General features: G+C 40.4%; 1 protein-coding gene across 2 annotated transcripts; it reads left to right on the top strand.

Annotated features, from left to right (window-relative positions):
- The first annotated feature begins 1278 nt into the window (after positions 1-1278).
- On the top strand, positions 1279-18205 carry LOC140465080 (geminin-like). Of its 2 annotated transcripts, none has more exons than XM_072560931.1 (7): positions 1279-1449; positions 4277-4341; positions 9216-9320; positions 14763-14925; positions 15033-15115; positions 15210-15320; positions 17601-18205. In XM_072560931.1, the coding sequence occupies exons 2-7, from the start codon at positions 4285-4287 to the stop codon at positions 17706-17708; spliced, it is 627 nt and encodes a 208-aa protein (XP_072417032.1). In that variant the 5' UTR covers positions 1279-1449; positions 4277-4284; the 3' UTR covers positions 17709-18205. The 2 variants fall into 2 exon arrangements, with proteins under 2 accessions (XP_072417032.1, XP_072417033.1); XM_072560932.1 differs by having other exon boundaries at positions 14766-14925.
- Positions 18206-19084: the final 879 nt, after the last annotated feature.

The raw sequence follows: 19084 nt of genomic DNA on the forward strand, positions 1-19084 counted from the left end.
TGGCCGCAATGACGTCACAACCCCACACAGACCCAAAAATAGCCTATTTTCAGAAAACACATTTTTAAATCTGTCATGTTCCGTTAGTCTAGCAACATTAGCACCTTGTATTATGATTAGAGCTTTCTAAAAAATCGAGTTTAATTTCAGTTGATGTAAACATGTCTCTCCCTACGTCACGCTGTGTCACGTGCTGCCTGCCTTGTAACCTCGAGCCGTGACCTTTCTGCTTAACCATTCCCTAAACTATATTAATCCTTTAGGCTAGTGATACACGCAATTACAAGCCATTTAGGAGGCATTGAGAACAGTAGTGGTTTTAGAACATGTCATTTTTATACTATCACTGTCGTTCAGAAAGGAAAAAAAAGTCTTGCATTCAACCATTTTACTGTTGGTTAAAGCAGCTGAGGCTTGATAACGTTTGGGGAGAGGACTATAGTCAACCAAACATTTCAAAAAGGAAGGAGTCTGCATTCAGAGGGACTTGAGCAATTAAATATTCAATGCTACTGATGTTTCGGAGCTTATTGTGGAAGAACAGCCTAACGAAGTTTTGCTGCGGGTGGAATTGGGATGGAAAGATCTGGTGTTCTTATCGTATTTCCATTATTTCTTCACGAAACTCCAAGCCGTTTTCCAGCCGATGAATTATTTTCCCTAAAAAAAATAGAACATACTATTGTAGAAATAGGATGCTTCAGGGTGAGGTAGAAAAATATCTATGTGGTTGACGGGTTATGAAGATTATTGGGGGAACAGTGAGTAACGGGTATGATGGAGTTCAGGAACTTTGAGGTAGCAAAACTAGACGTTTTCAGTCATCAAGTAACCAAAAAGAAATTCGGACGAAACTGTTTTACCCGAATATAACAAAAACATGGAATTTACTGCCACGAGGCAGTTGAAGAAAACTTGAGGGGAGGCTAGACAAGTGCATTAGAGAAGATAAGAGGGTAGTATTGATAAACCTTAAATAAGAATTAATGTCCTGATTTTGCACTGTATTTTCCATATGACGTCCTTTTTTGTCACTCTCGCCGCAAAGTTCCATGAAATCTGTTTGGGATGGGGAGTCAGGTGACATGACGGCACTCCCGCCCAGTCGCCCCTTCCATCGACAAGTCAACCTTAAATGTTTTAATAACACACACAATTTAGGCAGCACAACGCTGTTTGCTTTCCTGATTTTTTTTTGGGGGGGGGGTGTTAATAAAACTGTATTTTGTGTAGTGGAGGCAGCGCACCCAGAAAGCCTTTCGCGTCGCCCGCCCCTGTCATGTGACGCAGGGATTTATTTTAACATCGAGCCAAAGGCGGCAAAAAAAATACCCGGAGGAAGAGAGCGCGAGTGTCGGTGGTTGGAGTGTCTGGCTCCCGGGGAAGACTGTGTCTGTGCTGCATACACTCATCTACCCCCTGAGGGGGGGAGATTAATACGGACTGGGGGTGAGTCTTCGGCGACTGTTCTTATTAGTAACAATATTGTGTAAACTGAGGTGTGCAGTCCTGTCCTGAATGGCTCCTGACTCCCCCCATTCAAGGGCCTGTCGGAGCTCACTACAGTACAGTGTGTGAGGTGACTGGGGGTGGGGGGGGTGTGTGTGGGGTTGTGGGGTGGTGTGGGGTTGTGGGGTGGTGGGGGGGTCTCTCCCAGTATTCCAAGCGAAGTAGGAATATTCACATTCTGAATTAAAAGTCTGCCAGTATTTTTAATTCTCATTCAGGTGTACTGCTTCTTGCTGATGTGGCTTCTCATGATATTTGGGGGGGGTGACTCATTATCAGTTAACTATTCCTGACTGTAAGTTCGCTGTTTTGTCCCTCCTTGAGTACCCACCAGTAGCAGGCAGCTAGAGACGTGTGGTGCGGGAGGCGGGGGAAGTCTTCTAATTCGTGGTTAGACATCAGGTCAGCCAAAGAATTCCAAGGCAAGCTGTTGTCCTTTTTAAATGTAGTGAATTACTGTAAAATAGAAGTGTGTATCCACAAATGATTGGGATCAGGTTGAAAAAGTACTCCTATAGGAATGTTAGTTATTGTAGCTGAAAGAAACATTTAATCTGTTTCCATACATCACTGCTGAATCTCCTTCCTTTTTTGTAAAATGGTTTGCATATATAACAATGGAGCACATGTGCACTGTCTTGTGCAATGATATGAAATGTCAACCCTTAAGAGTCCATGTTCTGAGACCAACGCAAGTTTGTTTTTATGTGGGTTGGGGAAGAAGCATTAATGTGCTCTCAGCTTATTGGCATGTAGCAAACTTGCCAGTTGAGGGCTAATGGTCTCTTCTTGATCTCTATATTTTTAAAGTGGGTTCTTTCACCTAAATATTCCACGGGAGATAGGTGAAATTAAATATTTTGTGCAGATTCTGGCATATGATTAGTATAAAACATTTCAATACAGACTTTATTTTTAAAAACAAACTTGAGCCATCTTTCTAAATGTTCAACCTCTGGAAGGTGGAGGTTTTTAGAACTGCTTGATGAGCAGATCAATTCAGAGTAGTGTGGGGACAAAGCTGCTCTTATTCTGGCTAAACATTGATCTCTACATCAATGCTTAATTTCTATGGCCTGTGTAGCATTTCAGCTTTTGTCAGCCTTTTTAGTAGGCACTGTGTGAAAAGCTGAGTAATTAGTGTCAAATTGCAGTACATTAGATCCGGGCTCTAAACTTAGTCATTGCCACCTGGTACAAGATTGCCTGAAGCAATTTTGTGACCCTTCTGTTCATTATCTTTGGCTGAGTTCAAACCCAAGTCTTTACGGTGGTGTTCCAATCCACTGGAGTATCCTTTTTAAGATGGTGCATTGACCCTATAAACTTTGGAGATGATTGCATAGAGTGCTTGGAATAAGGGCCATTCATCAATTTCAAACCTTACTTGTTTTTCTAGATCTGTATTCTTGGCGCAGAAAAGCCACTGATTAATTAGTACATTGTCTATCAGCATAATTTGTGAAAAGATGTGGAACTGAAATAAGCGCATCTTTTCCATTGCTTAGTTTTAGAAAATTGGCTTTCCGTATTTGTAATCATTGCATTCTTGTTGGTTTCATGGTGTATGATTTTTCAATTCATTTGCGTTTTCCTACAGTTACATTTCAGACTTTACAGTTGACTTATCAGAGCCTCTTTTGATAGTTAGCTAGCATAATGTGTCCAAGATGAGAAAACTGGTTGAAGTGTGCTTTTTAATATCAAGGATATACTTGATATAATATTATGTGTCATTGTAACAAAGCCTTTTTTTTTAAAAAGGAGCTTTGAATTTCACTTTGCAAATCTTGCCTTGAAATTCTCAAACAAATCATTTTTTGGGTTTCTCGTCAAATCATATCAAATGACAACCATGCCGTAATAGTGCATTTGGCTTTAGGTTAGAAGTTTGTCAGTTCATATCCTATTTTGGGACATGATCCTACTCCATCATACAACCAGATCCACCATGACCATATTGAGATGTTAAATTCAAATTCCTGCCTAACCAGAATCTTTTGCTCCCTTGCTTGACAAAAAACACCTATCTGTTTTTGGTTTTAAAGATATTCAAGGGCTCCCTTACTGAAAAGGCAGCAGCTGGCGAGAACTAAAGTTTTTTTTTTAAAAATTGCCTTATCTCTGTTTTAAATGGATGATCCTGATTAAGAGTTTTAGATTCTCCCATTAAAAGGAAATTTCTTCACCAGTCTCATTTATTCTGCCAAGACGATTCAAGATCTTGTTTCAATAAAGTCACTTCAACTACTAAACTCCAGAGCATGTAAGCTTAGCCAGTGCAATTCTTCCTCATAAGACAACCTCTCATCCTAGATGTTAGTTTACTAAAACTTCTGACCTGCTTCTAGCATATTTCTTGCTTTCTTAAATAAGGTGATCAATATTGTGTGCTGTACTCCTGATGCAGTATTACTGGTGTCCCCCGTAACGGAGGCACAACTTGCCTACGTTTGTATTCAATTTCCCTGTGATAAACGATAACGTTTTATTAACTTTCCTAGTTACTACTTGCTCTACTTGGAAAATAACCTGTGATGTATGCAAGAGGGCATCCAGATCCCTCTGCATTATCAGAGTTACGATGATACAAAACCTGTAGGAAGGCCAGCCATCTCTTTTGTACTGTTTGTCAATGGAGTATGTGTTTTTAAAAAAATAATCAAAAGCATTTGCACATTTCTGGACTGTTTTAAAAGTTGCTGTTTTTGCCTGACTTGCTTAAACTTGTTTTGTCTATCTTCCCCTCGCCCCGTCCCACCTCCAGTTTTAACAATGACCTCCAATACGAAGCACACACTTGATGTCAATAAACGTACTCAAACCATAAAGGTAAGTCAAAAATTGGGAACAATAACAATGTATTTTAAAGGATCTACATAGATTCCAGGAAGACAGCCTGGCTTCTGGAAATGGGCATTATGAAAATGCACACAGTGTGTTTGAATAGCAATCCAATATACAGTGAATGTGAGTAATGAGCTTCATTTTAATTCGCCTGACATTCTGCCATTAGTTAAATTTTTCAACCTGCAATGAAGGGTTGAAATTAAATGTAATCTCTTCAAAGGTCAATCTAGCATAACATGTATAAAACTTACAAAATATGTACTACTTCAAGGTTATTGTACTCAAGGTACTGTTTTATAAGTGATGGTTAACTGCTGAGACAGCATTTGTTGGCACATGTTCACTTTGAGAGAAATAACTAATCTGCACGGTTTAATCTTTAATGATGCCTGTAATCTATTGTGTAGCACTTTCCCACGCTTGGTAAGGTGTGTCCAGCATAGGAGTCACAATCTGTAGTGAAACAACTTTACCGTGGGAATTCTGTTGCTACACGTATACAGTACAGGATAAATTATTTTCCCACGCTTGCAGTGTAATGCATGAATACAACTTGCATCAATCCTAATCATGCCTTTAATCTACCTTTGTTAGTTTTTTTTAATGGTGGAAGTTTAATTAATCATTAGGGAAAATTAATGGATTCCAACTTTAATAAATAAAAGCCGTTTGTACCAGGGTCAAGTAAAGTGATAAACTCAGTCCTGCAATCCAGACCAAAATAGCTTAGTAGGCCCGATTCAAGTGTTAGGGTTAATATGCTGTAGTGTTTGCCTTGGACCAGTGAAATCTGGTTTTCTACTCTGCTGATGTGAAGACTACTGAATGGCCTGGACCGAGTGGACGTTGGGAAGGTGTTTCCATTTGTAGGAGAGACTAGGACCAAGGGCACAGCTTTAGAGTAAAGGAAAGATCCTTTAGAACAAATGAGGAGAAACATCTACAGCCAGTATGGTGAATCTATGGAATTCACTGCCACAGAAGGCTGTAGAGGCCAGGTCATTGAGTATATTTAAGATCCGGTAAATAGGTTTTTGATTGTCAAGGGGATGAAAGGTTATGGAGAGAAAGTGGGAGAATGATTTTGAGAAAAGTATCAAGCCATGATTGAATGGCAGAGCAGACTCGATGGACTGAATGGCCTAATTTCAGCTGTTAGGTCTAATGGCCTAAGATTATTTTAATATAACTTACACTGGGGTTTGTGAAATTTAGCTAGTTGAGTGGAGGATTTTAAAACCATTTGGAACTGTGATGCAATGGGGCATTAAATATACAAGTGAAAATAACGTGCATGAAATGATGTAGGGTAGGAGGAGACTTGTGACGCAGATGGATCTGTTGGGCCAAATGGCTTAGTCCTGCACTTTAGTTGTAATGTATGACCGTGTAAAGTAGAAGACCAACCTCCACCAGACAGAACTACTTGTAGTTTCGATATTGTGAAGCGTTTGGTCTGTTGGTAGTGATGCATTTCACATAGAATTGTATGACTGGGTTTTCATCCCCCTCAAGTTCTCTGTTCAAATGTAGGCTCAGTGCAGTGGCACAATACCCACATGAGTAGGGCATGTAAGCAAGACCCAAATCCACTTCACCTGGTATGTGGATTAAAGTCCTGCTGTTGCCATTAATTTGATTCACATTGAGCTTGCCAGCTTCACAAGGAATCAAAGTTGTTATGGCTGCATGCACTTTTTTTGATTTGTATATTGTAGTCTGAAACTGTGAATAGCAACGATGTCCCGTTTCTTTTTGTTACATGCCTGAAAGGGAATCTCTTCAGTCAGCCACGTAACAAAAAGAAACTGGACATCTTTGCTATTCACAGTTGGCTCAGTGATTAACTCTGCTGCCTCACAGCACCAAGATCCAAGTTAAATTCGCACCTTGGTACATTGAGTGGATTTAGAGTCATAGAGATGTACAGCACAGAAACAGACCCTTCAGTCCAACCTAACCCAATCTAGTCCCACCTGCCAGCACCTGGCCTGTATCCCTCCAAACCCTTCCTATTCATATACCCATCCAAATGCCCGTCTAAATGTTGCAATTGTACTAGCCTCCACCACTTCCGGGTGCTCCAGCTTCCTCCCACAGTCCAAAGGTTTGCAGGCTAGGTGGGTTAGCCATGGGAAATGAGGGTTACAGTGATAGGATAAGGGATGTAGGTGAGGGCACAATGCTCTTCAGAGAGTCTGTGTGGACTTGATGGGCTGAAAGGCCTGCTTCCACACTGTAGGGATTCTATGGACTCACCAATGATATATGTGGAAAGGGTTTACAATTTGATCTTCAATCATGTAACGAGCACAACTTGCCATCCAGTTCTAGAGTCTCATTTGAAACTGATTCTTTCTGCCCAGAGGCAGGGATACTGTACCACAAAATCTCTGGTTAGATTAGTGATACTAATTTGCTTTTGGACTATTTTAAATGAATATTTGGTACATCTTGTGACTTAATTGTGAAGTTAGTTTAGTATTTGAAAACTTAATTTTTTGTGTTTTGTTAAGCAGGGTACTTGGATGTACATAATATCATAGGTGAACATTAAAGCATATTGTGGCATTTTAAACTAGATAGTGTCACAGCTTGGTGCCCTGCTCCTAAGCATTTACAGGAGTAAAACCAGACCAAGTTTGAAAAACCATATTGTTACACTCCTGTTTACTTCCTATTTATTCTGTTCCTTTCTCACATGCTGTAACTCAGACATTTACAGAACAGAAGGTCGTCATTTGGTCCGTGAGATGTTTGAACACATTTATCACATTTTTCAGCTTTTGGCCCATTGTCCTGGAGGTCATGACAGTGCACGTGAATTTCTAAATACTGATTAAATGTTATGAGTTTCTCATTCAACCACCTTTTCAGTCAGTGAGTACCAGGCTCTCACCATCAGCTGGATGAAAACATTCTTGCGTTCTTTAAAAGCCACCTCCTCTCTATTAAGTCTATGCCCCTTGATTATTGACACCCCTACCAATGGAAAAAGTGCTGACTCTGTATGTCATAAGTTTGTATACTTCTGTCAAATCTTCCCTCCATCTTTGCTGCTCCAAAGAAAACAGCACCAACCTGTCCAAACTTTGCTCAGCTCAACCCCTCCAACATCCTGGTAAATCCTGCACCCTCCTCTGTGGTGCAGTCACATCTTTCCCACAATGTGACCAGAACTGCATGCATTACTCTAGATGTGGCCGCACCAGTATTTTCTTCAGTTCCAGCATAACCTCTTTGCCTTTTGTATTCTATGTTTGTGTTATTAAAGGAAATTATTCTACATGCTACCTTATCTCTCTCCTCTGTGGATAAGTGCATCAAGATCCTCTAATCTCCACTACGGGGTCCTACCATTCATAGTAACATTTTTGCCTTGTTGGCCTTCCCCCAAGTGCAATACCCTTTTTGGTTCAAATTGCATTTGACGCTGCTTCTCCCAACTGACTGGACCATTGATAACCTCACTATTTGCCACTACCAACTTTGCATCATCAATGAATTTCAGATTATAATCCCACATGTTTAAGTCCATTTTGTACACCACAAATAGCACGGGCTCACGGGCAGGAAGCAAAAGGTGATGTTAGAGGGATGCATGTGTAACTGGGAGTCTATTTCAGGGTTTCTGCAGACTCAGCCAGTTTTGGATCCAATGTGCCACGCTGCCTTGGATCCCATCAGTTCGTTCTTTTTTTGACCAGTCTGCCCTGAGAGCTGTTATCAAAAACCTTGGTAAAGCCCATATGCCCTCCAATCCTGGTTACCTCAAAAAAAAAAATCAAATTTGTAAAATATGACTGACCCGTCCCTGATTAATCCATGGCTCTACAAGTGCAGATATAATCTGTCTCAGCAATCTTTTTTTTAAACTTTACCATCACAAATTGACTTAATTTCCTGGAATATTCCCCTCGTGATCAACCTCATGAATGTGATGGTCATCTTAAATCCATTGAGGAACTTGAGATATTTTCTACTCCATGGATGTGCTCTCTGTGGAGTAAGGTAGATACAATTAATGGATTTTAGGGGGAGCTGGATAACTACTGAATGGGGAAAAGAAATAAGATGTAAAGGCAGTGTTGGATAAAGTAGGTTTGGAGCAGGCCTGTGTGGAACTTAATGCCAGCATTGATCATTGAGGCTGATAGTCTGTTCTGCTATGTACTTGATGTGCTGATACTTTCTTTAAACTCAGCCTCTTTAGATAGTTATGACCACCTTGGAGGCAGGTGGGATTTGTCAAAGTAGTAGGGACACTGCCATTGCCATGACCTCAATTGATGTGCTGATTTTCATTACAATCTTGGCATAGTACAAAGGTGCTGCCCTGTTTGCTTACTAACTACAGATTATCTTAAATATGCAAACAGGTTCAGTTGTTGCGTCCATTCACAGGTTGATTGTACACCAGTTAGAACACCATGCAGGCCGATATAGCCATTCAAAGTACAAGAAATGTTTGAGTTGGTTTTTAAAGTTTATATTTCCGAATGAGGGTGGATATAAGTTGTGTTCCTAAATTGGGAATTCCCTGTATGGGCTCTGTAGATACAGTACAGTAGGTATAAGTTTCTTTGTTGAAATATTAAGTAATTTTAGCAGAAATTAAGTGGGATTTTTGGTGTTTTATTTTTTTTCCCTTCATTTCCACTGTGAACAAGAAATTTGTGGTTGTCAGGCTGCTGTGGCTCCTGTAACATGAGCCTTTCAAATGATTCTAAGTAGGAAAAAATGTACAATTAAACATAACTTCATTTGAGTCCTGCAAATGTTCTGTGACATAGACTTTTGAATAGTCTTCAAACTTAAATGTTAATATTTTTAATTTCCTTCTCCTCTCCATTCAGAATTTCTTTACTAGCGGAACCACAAGTAACACAGCGGTGAGGCGAACTTTACAAGTGATTCAGCCGCTTGCTACTTCAGATCAGCTTGTTGGCAGGCTAAATGAGGTAAGTGATATGTAAATTTCTACCGTTTGGGTTAATTGTTCAGCTGGAATACAAAACCGCTAATTATCGTTTCTTTAAATTAGAGTTGCACAGATCAAAAGGGCTGGCTGCAATAAACTGAGATAGTAATAATTTAGTTTGCATAGTGTACAAATGCAAAATAATTTCATTTTTTCATCACAGTACCATTTTTACTTTTAAAAAATTCTCCAATTTCTGTACAACCTTTCTTCAAGCTACTGATTCATGTTAGATGTACCTCAACTCTGCCAGTTACTTTGCAGTACTTATAGTACTGATTGAGCATAGCTAGGTTCAAAGAACAAAGAAAATTGCAGCACAGGAACAGGGCCTTTGGTGCTCCAAGCCTGTGCTGATCCAGATCCTCTATGTAAACCTGTTGCCTATTTTCCAAGGATCTGTATCCCTCTGCTGCCTGCCCATTCATCTATCTATCTAGATACAGCTTAAATGATGCTATTGTGCCTGCCTCTACCACCTGCACAGGCAATGTGTTCCAGCTACCCACCACCCTCTGCGCAAAGAACTTTCCCCGTATATTTCTCTCAAACTTTTTCCCTCTCACCTTGAACTCGTGACTCCTAGTAATTGAGGGGGAAGCTTCTTGCTGTCCACCCTGTCGATACATCATGATTTTGTAGACCTCAATCAGGTACCCCCTGAACCTCTGTCTTTCTAATGAAAATAATCCTAATCTACTCAACCCCTCTTTATAGTGTCTTCAACATCCTGGCGAATCTCCTCTGCACCCTCTCCAAATGTGGCTGAACCAAGTTACAATTGTATAGGAACATGACCTACCAACTCTTGTAGTCAATACCCTGTCTGATGAAGGATAATATACTGTGCCTTCTTGACCACTCTATTGACCTGCAGTGCAGCCTTCAGGGGTACAATGCACCTGAACACCCAGATCTCTCTACATAAATTATCCCAAGCATGTTTCCATTTACTGTATAGTTTGCTTCAGAATTTGATCTTCAAAAATACATTACCTCCCACTTGCCCAGATTGAACCCCCATCTGCTATTTCTCCCCCAACTTTCCGTTCTATGTTCTGCAGCATTCTCTTAACAGTCTCCTTCACAATCTGCTACTCCATCAATCTTTGTGTAATCTGCAAACTTGCTAATCAGACCACCTACACCTTCTTCACGATCATTTATGTATATTCACAAACAAGTGGTCCTAGCGCAGATTCCTGTGGAACACCCCTGGTCATATTTCTCCATTTTGAGAAACTCCCTTCCACTACTACTGTCTGCTGTTGCCCAGCCAGTTCTCTATCCATCTAGCTAGAATGCCCTGGACCACATGCGACTTCACTTCCTCAGCCTACCTTGGGAACCTTGTCAAACTCCTTCCATGTATGTGACATCTATAGCTCTCCCTCATCAATCAACATTGTCACTTCGTTGAAGAATTGTATCAAGGTGGTAGGCTATGACCTTTCCTGCTCAAAACAATCTGTCCATCACATGTATGCCCACTTTCTTCCCAATGTAAATAGATCCTATCCTTCAGTATGTTCTCCAGCAGCTTCCTTATCACTGACATTATGTTCGCTGATCTATAATTACCTGGATTGTCCTTGTCCCCTTGTTTAAGAAGGATAGCACCATGAGCAATTCTGCAGTCCCCTGGGACCTCACCTGTGTTCAAGGATGCTGCAAAGATATCTGTTAAGCCCCCAGCTATTTCTCCCCTCACTTCCCTTGGTAACCTGAGATAGATCCCATCCAGACTTGGTGACTTGTCCACCTTCATGGCTTTTAGAATACCCAGCATTTCCTCCCTCCTTATGCCAACTTTACCTAGAGTATTCAAAAATCTATCCCTAATCTCAACATCCGTAATGCCCTTCTCCTCAGTGAATACTGACTAAGTACTCATTAATAATCTCACCCACTTTCTGACTCCATGTACAACTTTCTTCCTTTGCCCTTGAGTGGGCCAACACTTGCTCTAGTTACACTCTTGCTCCTTGTATATGAATAAAAGGCTTTGGGATTAACCTGTTTGCTAAAGATATTTCATGACCCCTTTAGTCCTCTTAATTCTTTGTTTCAGATTTGTCCTACTTTCCTAATTATTCTTTCAAAGCTTCGTCTATTTTCAGTCACCTAGACCTTTTTATGTATGCTTCCTTTTCCCTCTTAGTTAGTCTCTGTTTCACCTATCACTCATGGTTCCCTAAGCTTTTGCCATTTCTATCCCTTATTTTCACAGGGACATGTCTGTCCTGCACTCTAAATAAACTCTCTTTAAAAGCCTCCCACATATCTAATGTGGTTGTAACGTAAAACGGCTTCTCCCAGTCCACATTCCCCAGCTCCTGCCAAATGTCGCTATAGCTGTCCCCAACCCCCAATTTAGCATCCTTCCTTTAGGACCACTCTTGTCTTTGTCCATGAGTATTCTGAAACTTTAGGGAATAGTGATCACCTACTGAAGTAATCCCCTACTGAAACTTCACCCAGCTGGCCGGTCTCATTCCCCAATGCCAGGTCCACTTTGGCCCCTTCCTGAGTTGGGCTATTTATACACTGATCTATAAAACCCTTCTGGATGCTCCTTACGGTGGCTGCTGCCTCACAGCACCAGGGTCCCAGGTTCAACTCCAGCCTCTGGTGACTATATGTGTGGAGTTTGCACATTCTCCCAGTGTCTGAGTGGGTTTCCTCCCACAGTCCAAAGATATGCGGGTTAGGTGACTTGGCCATGCTAACTTGCCCATAACGTTAGGCACATTAGTCAGCGGAAAGTGAGTCTGGGTGGGTTACTCTTCGGAGGGTCGGTGTGGACTGGTTGGGCCCAGGGGCCTGTTTCCACGCTGTAGGGATTCCAATCTAATCTAAACCTCTAACCCTAAGTAAATCGCAGTCAATGTTGGGAAAATTAAAATCTCCCATCATCCCCTTGTTGCTTCTACATCTTTCCATAATCTGTCTACTTTTGTACTTCTATCTCATACTTGTTGGGCAGCTGTACTACAACTCCAACGTTGTTACCCCACCCTTCCTATTTCTGAGCTGTGCCCATATTGCCTCACTGCTTAAATCCTCCCTAGTGGCCTCCTTCAGCACAGCTCTGATATCCTCTGACCAGTAATGCCACCACCACCACCTCTGTCTCACCTGAAGCATTGACATCCAGGGATATTTAGTTGTCAATCTTGCCTTTCCCTCAACCAAATCTCAGTAATAGCAATAACGGTGGCTCAGTGGTTAGCACTGCTGCCTCTCAGTGCCAGGGACCTGGGCTCGATTTCCGCCTCGGGTGACAGTGCAAACTCCACACAGACTGACGGTCTCCCTATGTCTGCGTAGGTTTCCTCTGGGTGCTCTGGCTTCCTCCCACAATCCAAAGATATGCAGGTCAGGTGAATTGACCGTACTAAATTGCCCATAGTGTTAAGTGCATTAGTCAGAGGGAAATGCAGAAGAATGGGTCTGGGTGGGTTACACTTTGGATGGTCAGTATGGACCTACTGGGCCAAATGGCCCATGTCCACACTGTAAGGAATCTAATCATACTCTCAGGTACTAATCTAAGCCCTAAGTTCGTCTGCCTTGCCTCGTACACTTCTCGCATTAAAACAAATGCACGTCAGACCACCTTCCCTTTGCCTTCTGGATCTGCTCCCTGCCTACTCTTCCCATTAGTCACGCTGACTTCATTATCTAGTTCCTTACAGGCTTAGTTTCTCCGTCTTTACTGTCCACAAACGCCATTTCCTCAGTAACTTCATCTTGAAGGGTGTCACAAACTGTTGAGGTATGTGACTGGCTTTAACATTAAATGGGGTTTAAAGCTCTTTGCAATGCTTCGCAAAACTTTTGTCCACCGTAAGACCCTAGCTGTAGGATTGAAAATTGTCGAAGCCAAGTCAGAACAACAGTACCACAATAAACTTTGCTAGTGTACTCGATGTTAAAACAGCAGTATTAAACCTTCACTGTTGCAATCTCCATTAAAATGAAACCTTGCAGCATTTGCAAAAACCTTGCTACTGTGAGTAAACGTATTAGCAGAGGGCCAGTGCCATTTTAAGGAACATGGGAATGAATGCTATTGCAAAATCTGGCTGAGTAGTTGATAATCCACGTTTCATTTGTGACATAAAGGGTAGATTTGTTTGCATCAAATCTCAATATCCATATGCTAAATGCAGGTTCTTGCAAGTGATTACTGGCGATAGGATGTCAGGCTGGTCAGTCTTTATGTCAAAACATATTTCTGTTGGAGATACTCTGGAAAATGTGTTTCTATATTTTGAGTCTCTAAAATTTTTAGATTAGATTACTTTAGATTAGATTACTTACAGTGTGGAAACAGGCCCTTCGGCCCAACAAGTCCACACCGACCCGCCGAAGCGTATACCACCCAGACCCATACTCCTACATTTACCCCTTCACCTAACACTACGGACAATTTAGCATGGTCAATCCACCTAACCTGCACATTTTTGGATTGTGGGAGGAAACCGGAGCACCCGGGGCAGACACGCAGACACGGGGAGAATGTGCAAACTCCACACAGAGTCGCCTGAGGCAGGAATGAAGGGCTTTGTTTCAGTTGCATACAAATCCAGCCATTCAGGCTGAAATTGAAAGTTAATGTCCAGACATCCTTGATAGCCTGTAAGTGGGACAGTTTTCAATGCCATTTTCAGAGAAATTTAAAAACTAGCGGAACGGACTGAGTTCACCACACTTCCCACTTTCTGGAATGCACGTTTTTCTTTGAAAATGCTTTATACCTTGAGTCAGAACCTCACCCCGACTTACATTAGCTGACCCTCCTGGGGATTTGATTTATTATTGTCACGTGTACCTAGGTATGGTGAAAAGTTTTGTTTTCTGTGCAGTACAGGCAGATCATACTTTCCAAGTACATAAGGATAATAGAACAGAGCAGCACATAGAATGTTACGACTGCAGAGAAGGTATAGCAGAATTTAGGTTTAAAAGAGCAGAGTGATTGTAAGATACGTAAGAATAAGACCTACTGGAGAGACCTCAGAGTCACCATGTATTGGTGCCACCTCAAATCTGCTGTGTGCAACAGAGCAAGTTTCTTGAATTGCATGTTGAGATAATTGTGAGAGATTCATAGCTTCATTGATGCACCAATGTCTCTTGACCAGAAAATTTTATGCCATTTTGTAAATTGGTCAATTTGCTTGATAATTACATTCTCGGTAAAATTGGCATATAGCAGCGGATGAGAACTGTTATCAATATTATGATCCTTTGTCCAAAGATTTTTTTTTTGTGTTCAAATTTGGAAATGCTTTATTGCAGTTTTAGTATTTCATTCCTTTTTAAGGATGACTTGTGTCAGTATATTTTACTTGTCTGAATTATTGTTTTGGTAGTAAAAGCACAAGATGCCAAGTAATGGTTTGTATTTTTCTAGCAGTCCTACAAGCACACTCCCAAAAGAAAACACTGGAATGATGATCAACCAAAGAACTGCAAGAAATCGCGCACACAGATTGCTCAAGACAACACCGAATGCAGTGATGAGAATTCAGAAAGTCAAACCATGACGAAAGAAGCATATCAACTTCTAGTTAAACGTATACTTTCTTAATTTTCCAAAGCTGTTTCAAAATAAATTAAGGTATTAACGTTGTGCAGTCAACTTAAATTCTTATTTAACCAAGTGTTCTGCTAATTTTTATAGCTAATCCAAGTTCCATCTACTGGAAGGAGTTGGCAGAAGAGCGAAGGAAAGCCCTGTTCAAAGTTTTACAAGAAAATGAAAAGGTAGGTACCCTTGTTACCCTTGTAGGTTATTTATTTCAAATTAACACTAAACTTGAAAATGTTCGAAATGTGACCTTTTGAACATCCCCTACAGCTGCATAAAGAAATTGAACATAAAGATGAAGAAATTTTGAAGTTACAGAAAGAGAACCAGGAGCTTGCAGAGTTAGCAGAGCATGTGCAGTATATGGCTGATCTGATTGAGGTGAGAAGACTTACTGTGTGGTGAAAGTGATGATTTGGTTACTGTTCTTCGGTCTCTCAATGACCCAATGTAACCCTTAATTCATTTTGTTTGTGTCTTGTTTTGCCATCCTCGTCCTTTCACCTGAAATTGAAGTTAAATATGGTCACAGCTGAACTTTTAACTTGCAACTATTAAACTGCTTTGTTTCTAACTTGTGAAGATTATATTTGAAACAACATACAATGGATCTAACTGGGTAAAAGCAGGAAGGATATCCCTGATGACTGAGGTCATGGTCTAAGGCTAAGAGGAAGGCCATTTAGGACAGATGAGAAATTTCTTCACTCCAAGCATGGCAAGTCTTTAGAATTCTCTGCCACAGAAAGTGGTTGAGGCCAAAATATTGAATGTTTTCAAGAAGCAGTTAGATGTAGTCTTGGGGCTGCAGGAACCAAAATATATATAGGATGAAAAAAGGAACTAAGAAGGAAGGCCATACTGACTGGTAGAGGGCAAAGTTGAGGAAAAGCCTTTTTGAGGGTTGCAAGTTCATTTCCCCAGAGAACGATCCAAACAGTCAGATTCATGACTAACTAGGCATCAGAATACAATAGTTGAGCAGGAAAGAGGATTGTAGCTTCTACTCCAGTCAGTCATGACCACCTTCAAATGGTGCAGCAGGTGTGAGAGGCCACTTGGCCGACTGTTACCCCGAAGTTGCATATTCAACTTCAGTTTTTTACTCTGGTGTCTTGATGCCGCACCCTGTCAAATGCTGTCTTGTCAAAGCAATAAGTTGACTACCTCACGGGAATGTTTTTTTATCTAGTTTGGATCAAGTCTTAATGAAATATTAAAGCTAGATGGTCCTCATGAAATCCAAACTGAGCAATATTTTGATAGCATTGCAGACTATTCATTTTATCACTTCTGTAAGTTTTTATTACAAAATTGGGTGATGATTAGTTGGCTTAGATTTTTCCTGTCTTTTGTGTGGAGTTCTCAATGTCTGAAAGCCAGGATTGAAGCTGTCTAGGAACAGTTAATTGCAGATTAAGTTGTCCCTCTAGTTATCTCCAGCACTACAACTAGGTTATTGTTTGGGCCCCATTACATTTGCAATAAGTAAAATCTAAATACTGTGATGCTGGAAATCTGAATCAAACTATGCAGGGGAAACTCAGCACGTCTAGCAGCATCTGTTCGGAGAAAAAGTGGTAATGCTTTGAGTCTCATGACTTCAGGTTAGAGTATATTTGCATTATTTGGTGCACTTAGCCTTTCCTATAAAAAAGGATACACAGTAATTTTTTTAAGACCACATTTTTGAGGATCTCAAGCTGGCTACATACTGAGTTACTGGTTGAAATTGGCTGCATATCTAGCCTTGTTCTTTGTACTTGTCTTGAACTTGCCATATTTGAAGGTAGGATATTAATAGAGGTGATTGTTTAATTCTGTTTCTATTTGCAACTATGGTAGGACTGCAGAGTTTTGATCTGGTCTGTTGGGTTTTTTTGTGATTGTATAGCTCAATCTACAGTATCCCACTTTGTTTTTGAAGTGAGTGTAGTACTGTGTTGTAATTTTGCCAGATTTGCATTGGTGTTTCAGGTTACTGAAGCTCATATACTTAGATGCAGTTTTCATTGAACTAGTGTTCCTCATTACCATCCATCTAAAAGGAAAAAGTGAAGGACATCTCGAGATTACAGGTTGCATCCAGGATTTGAACCTAGGCCCTTTTGAACATTAGCTGAGTTTTTGGATTAATAGTCTACCAATAATACCACTAGGCCATCATCTGACTGAAGCAGTTCCAGTTTCACAGCAGTTATTAGGTTCATGATTTCCATTAGTCATTTTGGTATATTCCTGATTTTAGTTTACTAACTGAATTATCAAACTGTTGTTGTGAACTTGAATATTCACTACAAACCATTAAATTACTTGTCCAGTAATATATCCAGTCTGCTTTTTGTACTGATTTCATTCCTACACTGAGCATCTTGCGTGAATGCATAAACTGTAATTAATTATATGATGAACTCTAATTATTGAGATTTTTGTGGATGTCCTGGTAAGTCCAGGGTTGTGTACAAATTAAATTTTTGCTTTGAAATGTTAATTGTGCATGTTCCATTAATTAACTCTGTCCTAGTTGTCAGCAAGTTTCTACAAGTTGCATTGCCCTATTGTTTAATTAGACTGCAGGCATGATTGATGTATTAAACAGTGCTACTTTAGTTTGGCTAATATCTTTTATTCTGACTATCATTTCTCTATAATTTCAAACAGAAGCTAACTGCACAGAGTGCTGATGACCAGGAAGCTGAGCCAGAGCAGGCTACAGAAGGAGCATCTCTCGATGAGAATTCTGAGATTGTGTCTGATAAAGAAGATTAGATATATTATTCTAGACTGCTTTAAAAAGCTGCTGACGCCAAAGGGGAGGGAGACTTATTTCCCCTGCATACAGTGCTGCAAAGAACTGCCAGTTATCTGAACTGCCATCCTGTCTTTAGTACGAGTGGTCTTATGGAATGTTTCATGCATATTTTGATAATTGCGTGTTTAAAATATTCCTTTTTTGTATAAGGAACTATAGTTAGGTAGTCAATAAAATTGATGGACAAGGTTTTGTCTTTTTTGGCATGTAAATGCATTCCAGGAAAATGTATATTTAAGAATTTATGCTTTTGTTCTCATTTTAGTGTATACACCATTTTGTGTAATAAATTACTACTTATAAAGTTTTTATTTTTCCTTTTGGTATTTGATATTGAATAGTGACAGGTTAAAATAGTCATATTACCTACCATGTAATAAAATCGGTTTCTTTAGTTAAATAGAAACCCATGGCACAGTCAAGTTTCCTACTAATAAATACTTTTTTTAAGAAATTGCCTATCTGGTGAACAATTGTAGTGATGATCTGGTGCATAAAAATGGATCCAGCAATTTAAAATTTGTTTGGCTCTGCTAAAAGTTCATTTTATAGGATAAGTGCTTTCCAATTAGAAGGAAGCAATTCTATACAGGGCATTCATGCGATAAATGAAACTGTCAGATGCTGAAATGTGCAAAGCAAGACCACTGGAGGAAAATTGATAGTAAAAGCGAATGTGCAAATGGATGGATGGAGGGAAAATTAGGCGTACCCATGAATTGCAAAGATAAGAGCCCATGATGCTCTGGGCAAGGTACTGACCTTGGTAGAGGATTGGCTGACTGACAGAGTGGGGGGGGGGGGGGGGGGGGGAGAGAAAACTGGCTTTTTTCAGGAGAACAGCCAGTGATGATGGAGTTCCACAGCAGTCAGTGTTGGGATCACAATTATTCATGTTTGTATATTTGGATGAAAGAACTTGAGGGTGGTGCTGCCAATTTTGCAGGTCACACAAAGATAGGTGGAGGGGTAGTAGTGTTGGAAGTGGGGATATTGCAGAAAGTTTAGGACAGGGCAAAGAAGCAACAGATGGGACAAAGTGGGAAAGTGTAAATTTACTTTTGTAAAGTTTAGAGGCATAGACCATTTACTAAATGGGGGAAGGTTTTGGAAATCTGAAGCACAAAGGAACTTTGGAGCCCCTGGTTCAGGATTCTGTTAAGATTAGCATGTGTTTTCAGTTGGCATTTATGAAGGCAATGCAACATTAGCATTCGTTTTGAGGGGTTAGGAATACATGAACAGAGGTACTGTGAGGCTGCATAAGCGTGTTTAGGCCGAATTTGGAATATTGTGAGCAGTTTTGGCCCAATGTCAGGTTGGGGGTTGAAAT

This window comes from Chiloscyllium punctatum, chromosome 41, assembly GCF_047496795.1.
Source record: "Chiloscyllium punctatum isolate Juve2018m chromosome 41, sChiPun1.3, whole genome shotgun sequence".
Classification (NCBI taxonomy): Eukaryota; Metazoa; Chordata; class Chondrichthyes; order Orectolobiformes; family Hemiscylliidae; genus Chiloscyllium; species Chiloscyllium punctatum.

Excerpts from the sequence above, each read along its gene's own strand:
- LOC140465080 (XM_072560931.1), top strand. The coding sequence starts at position 4,285 with ATGACCTCCAATACGAAGCACACACTTGATGTCAATAAACGTACTCAA. Across the intron at positions 15,116-15,209 it reads TTTTACAAGAAAATGAAAAG|CTGCATAAAGAAATTGAACA; the intron begins GTAGGTACCCTT and ends CATCCCCTACAG. Across the intron at positions 15,321-17,600 it reads ATATGGCTGATCTGATTGAG|AAGCTAACTGCACAGAGTGC; the intron begins GTGAGAAGACTT and ends AATTTCAAACAG.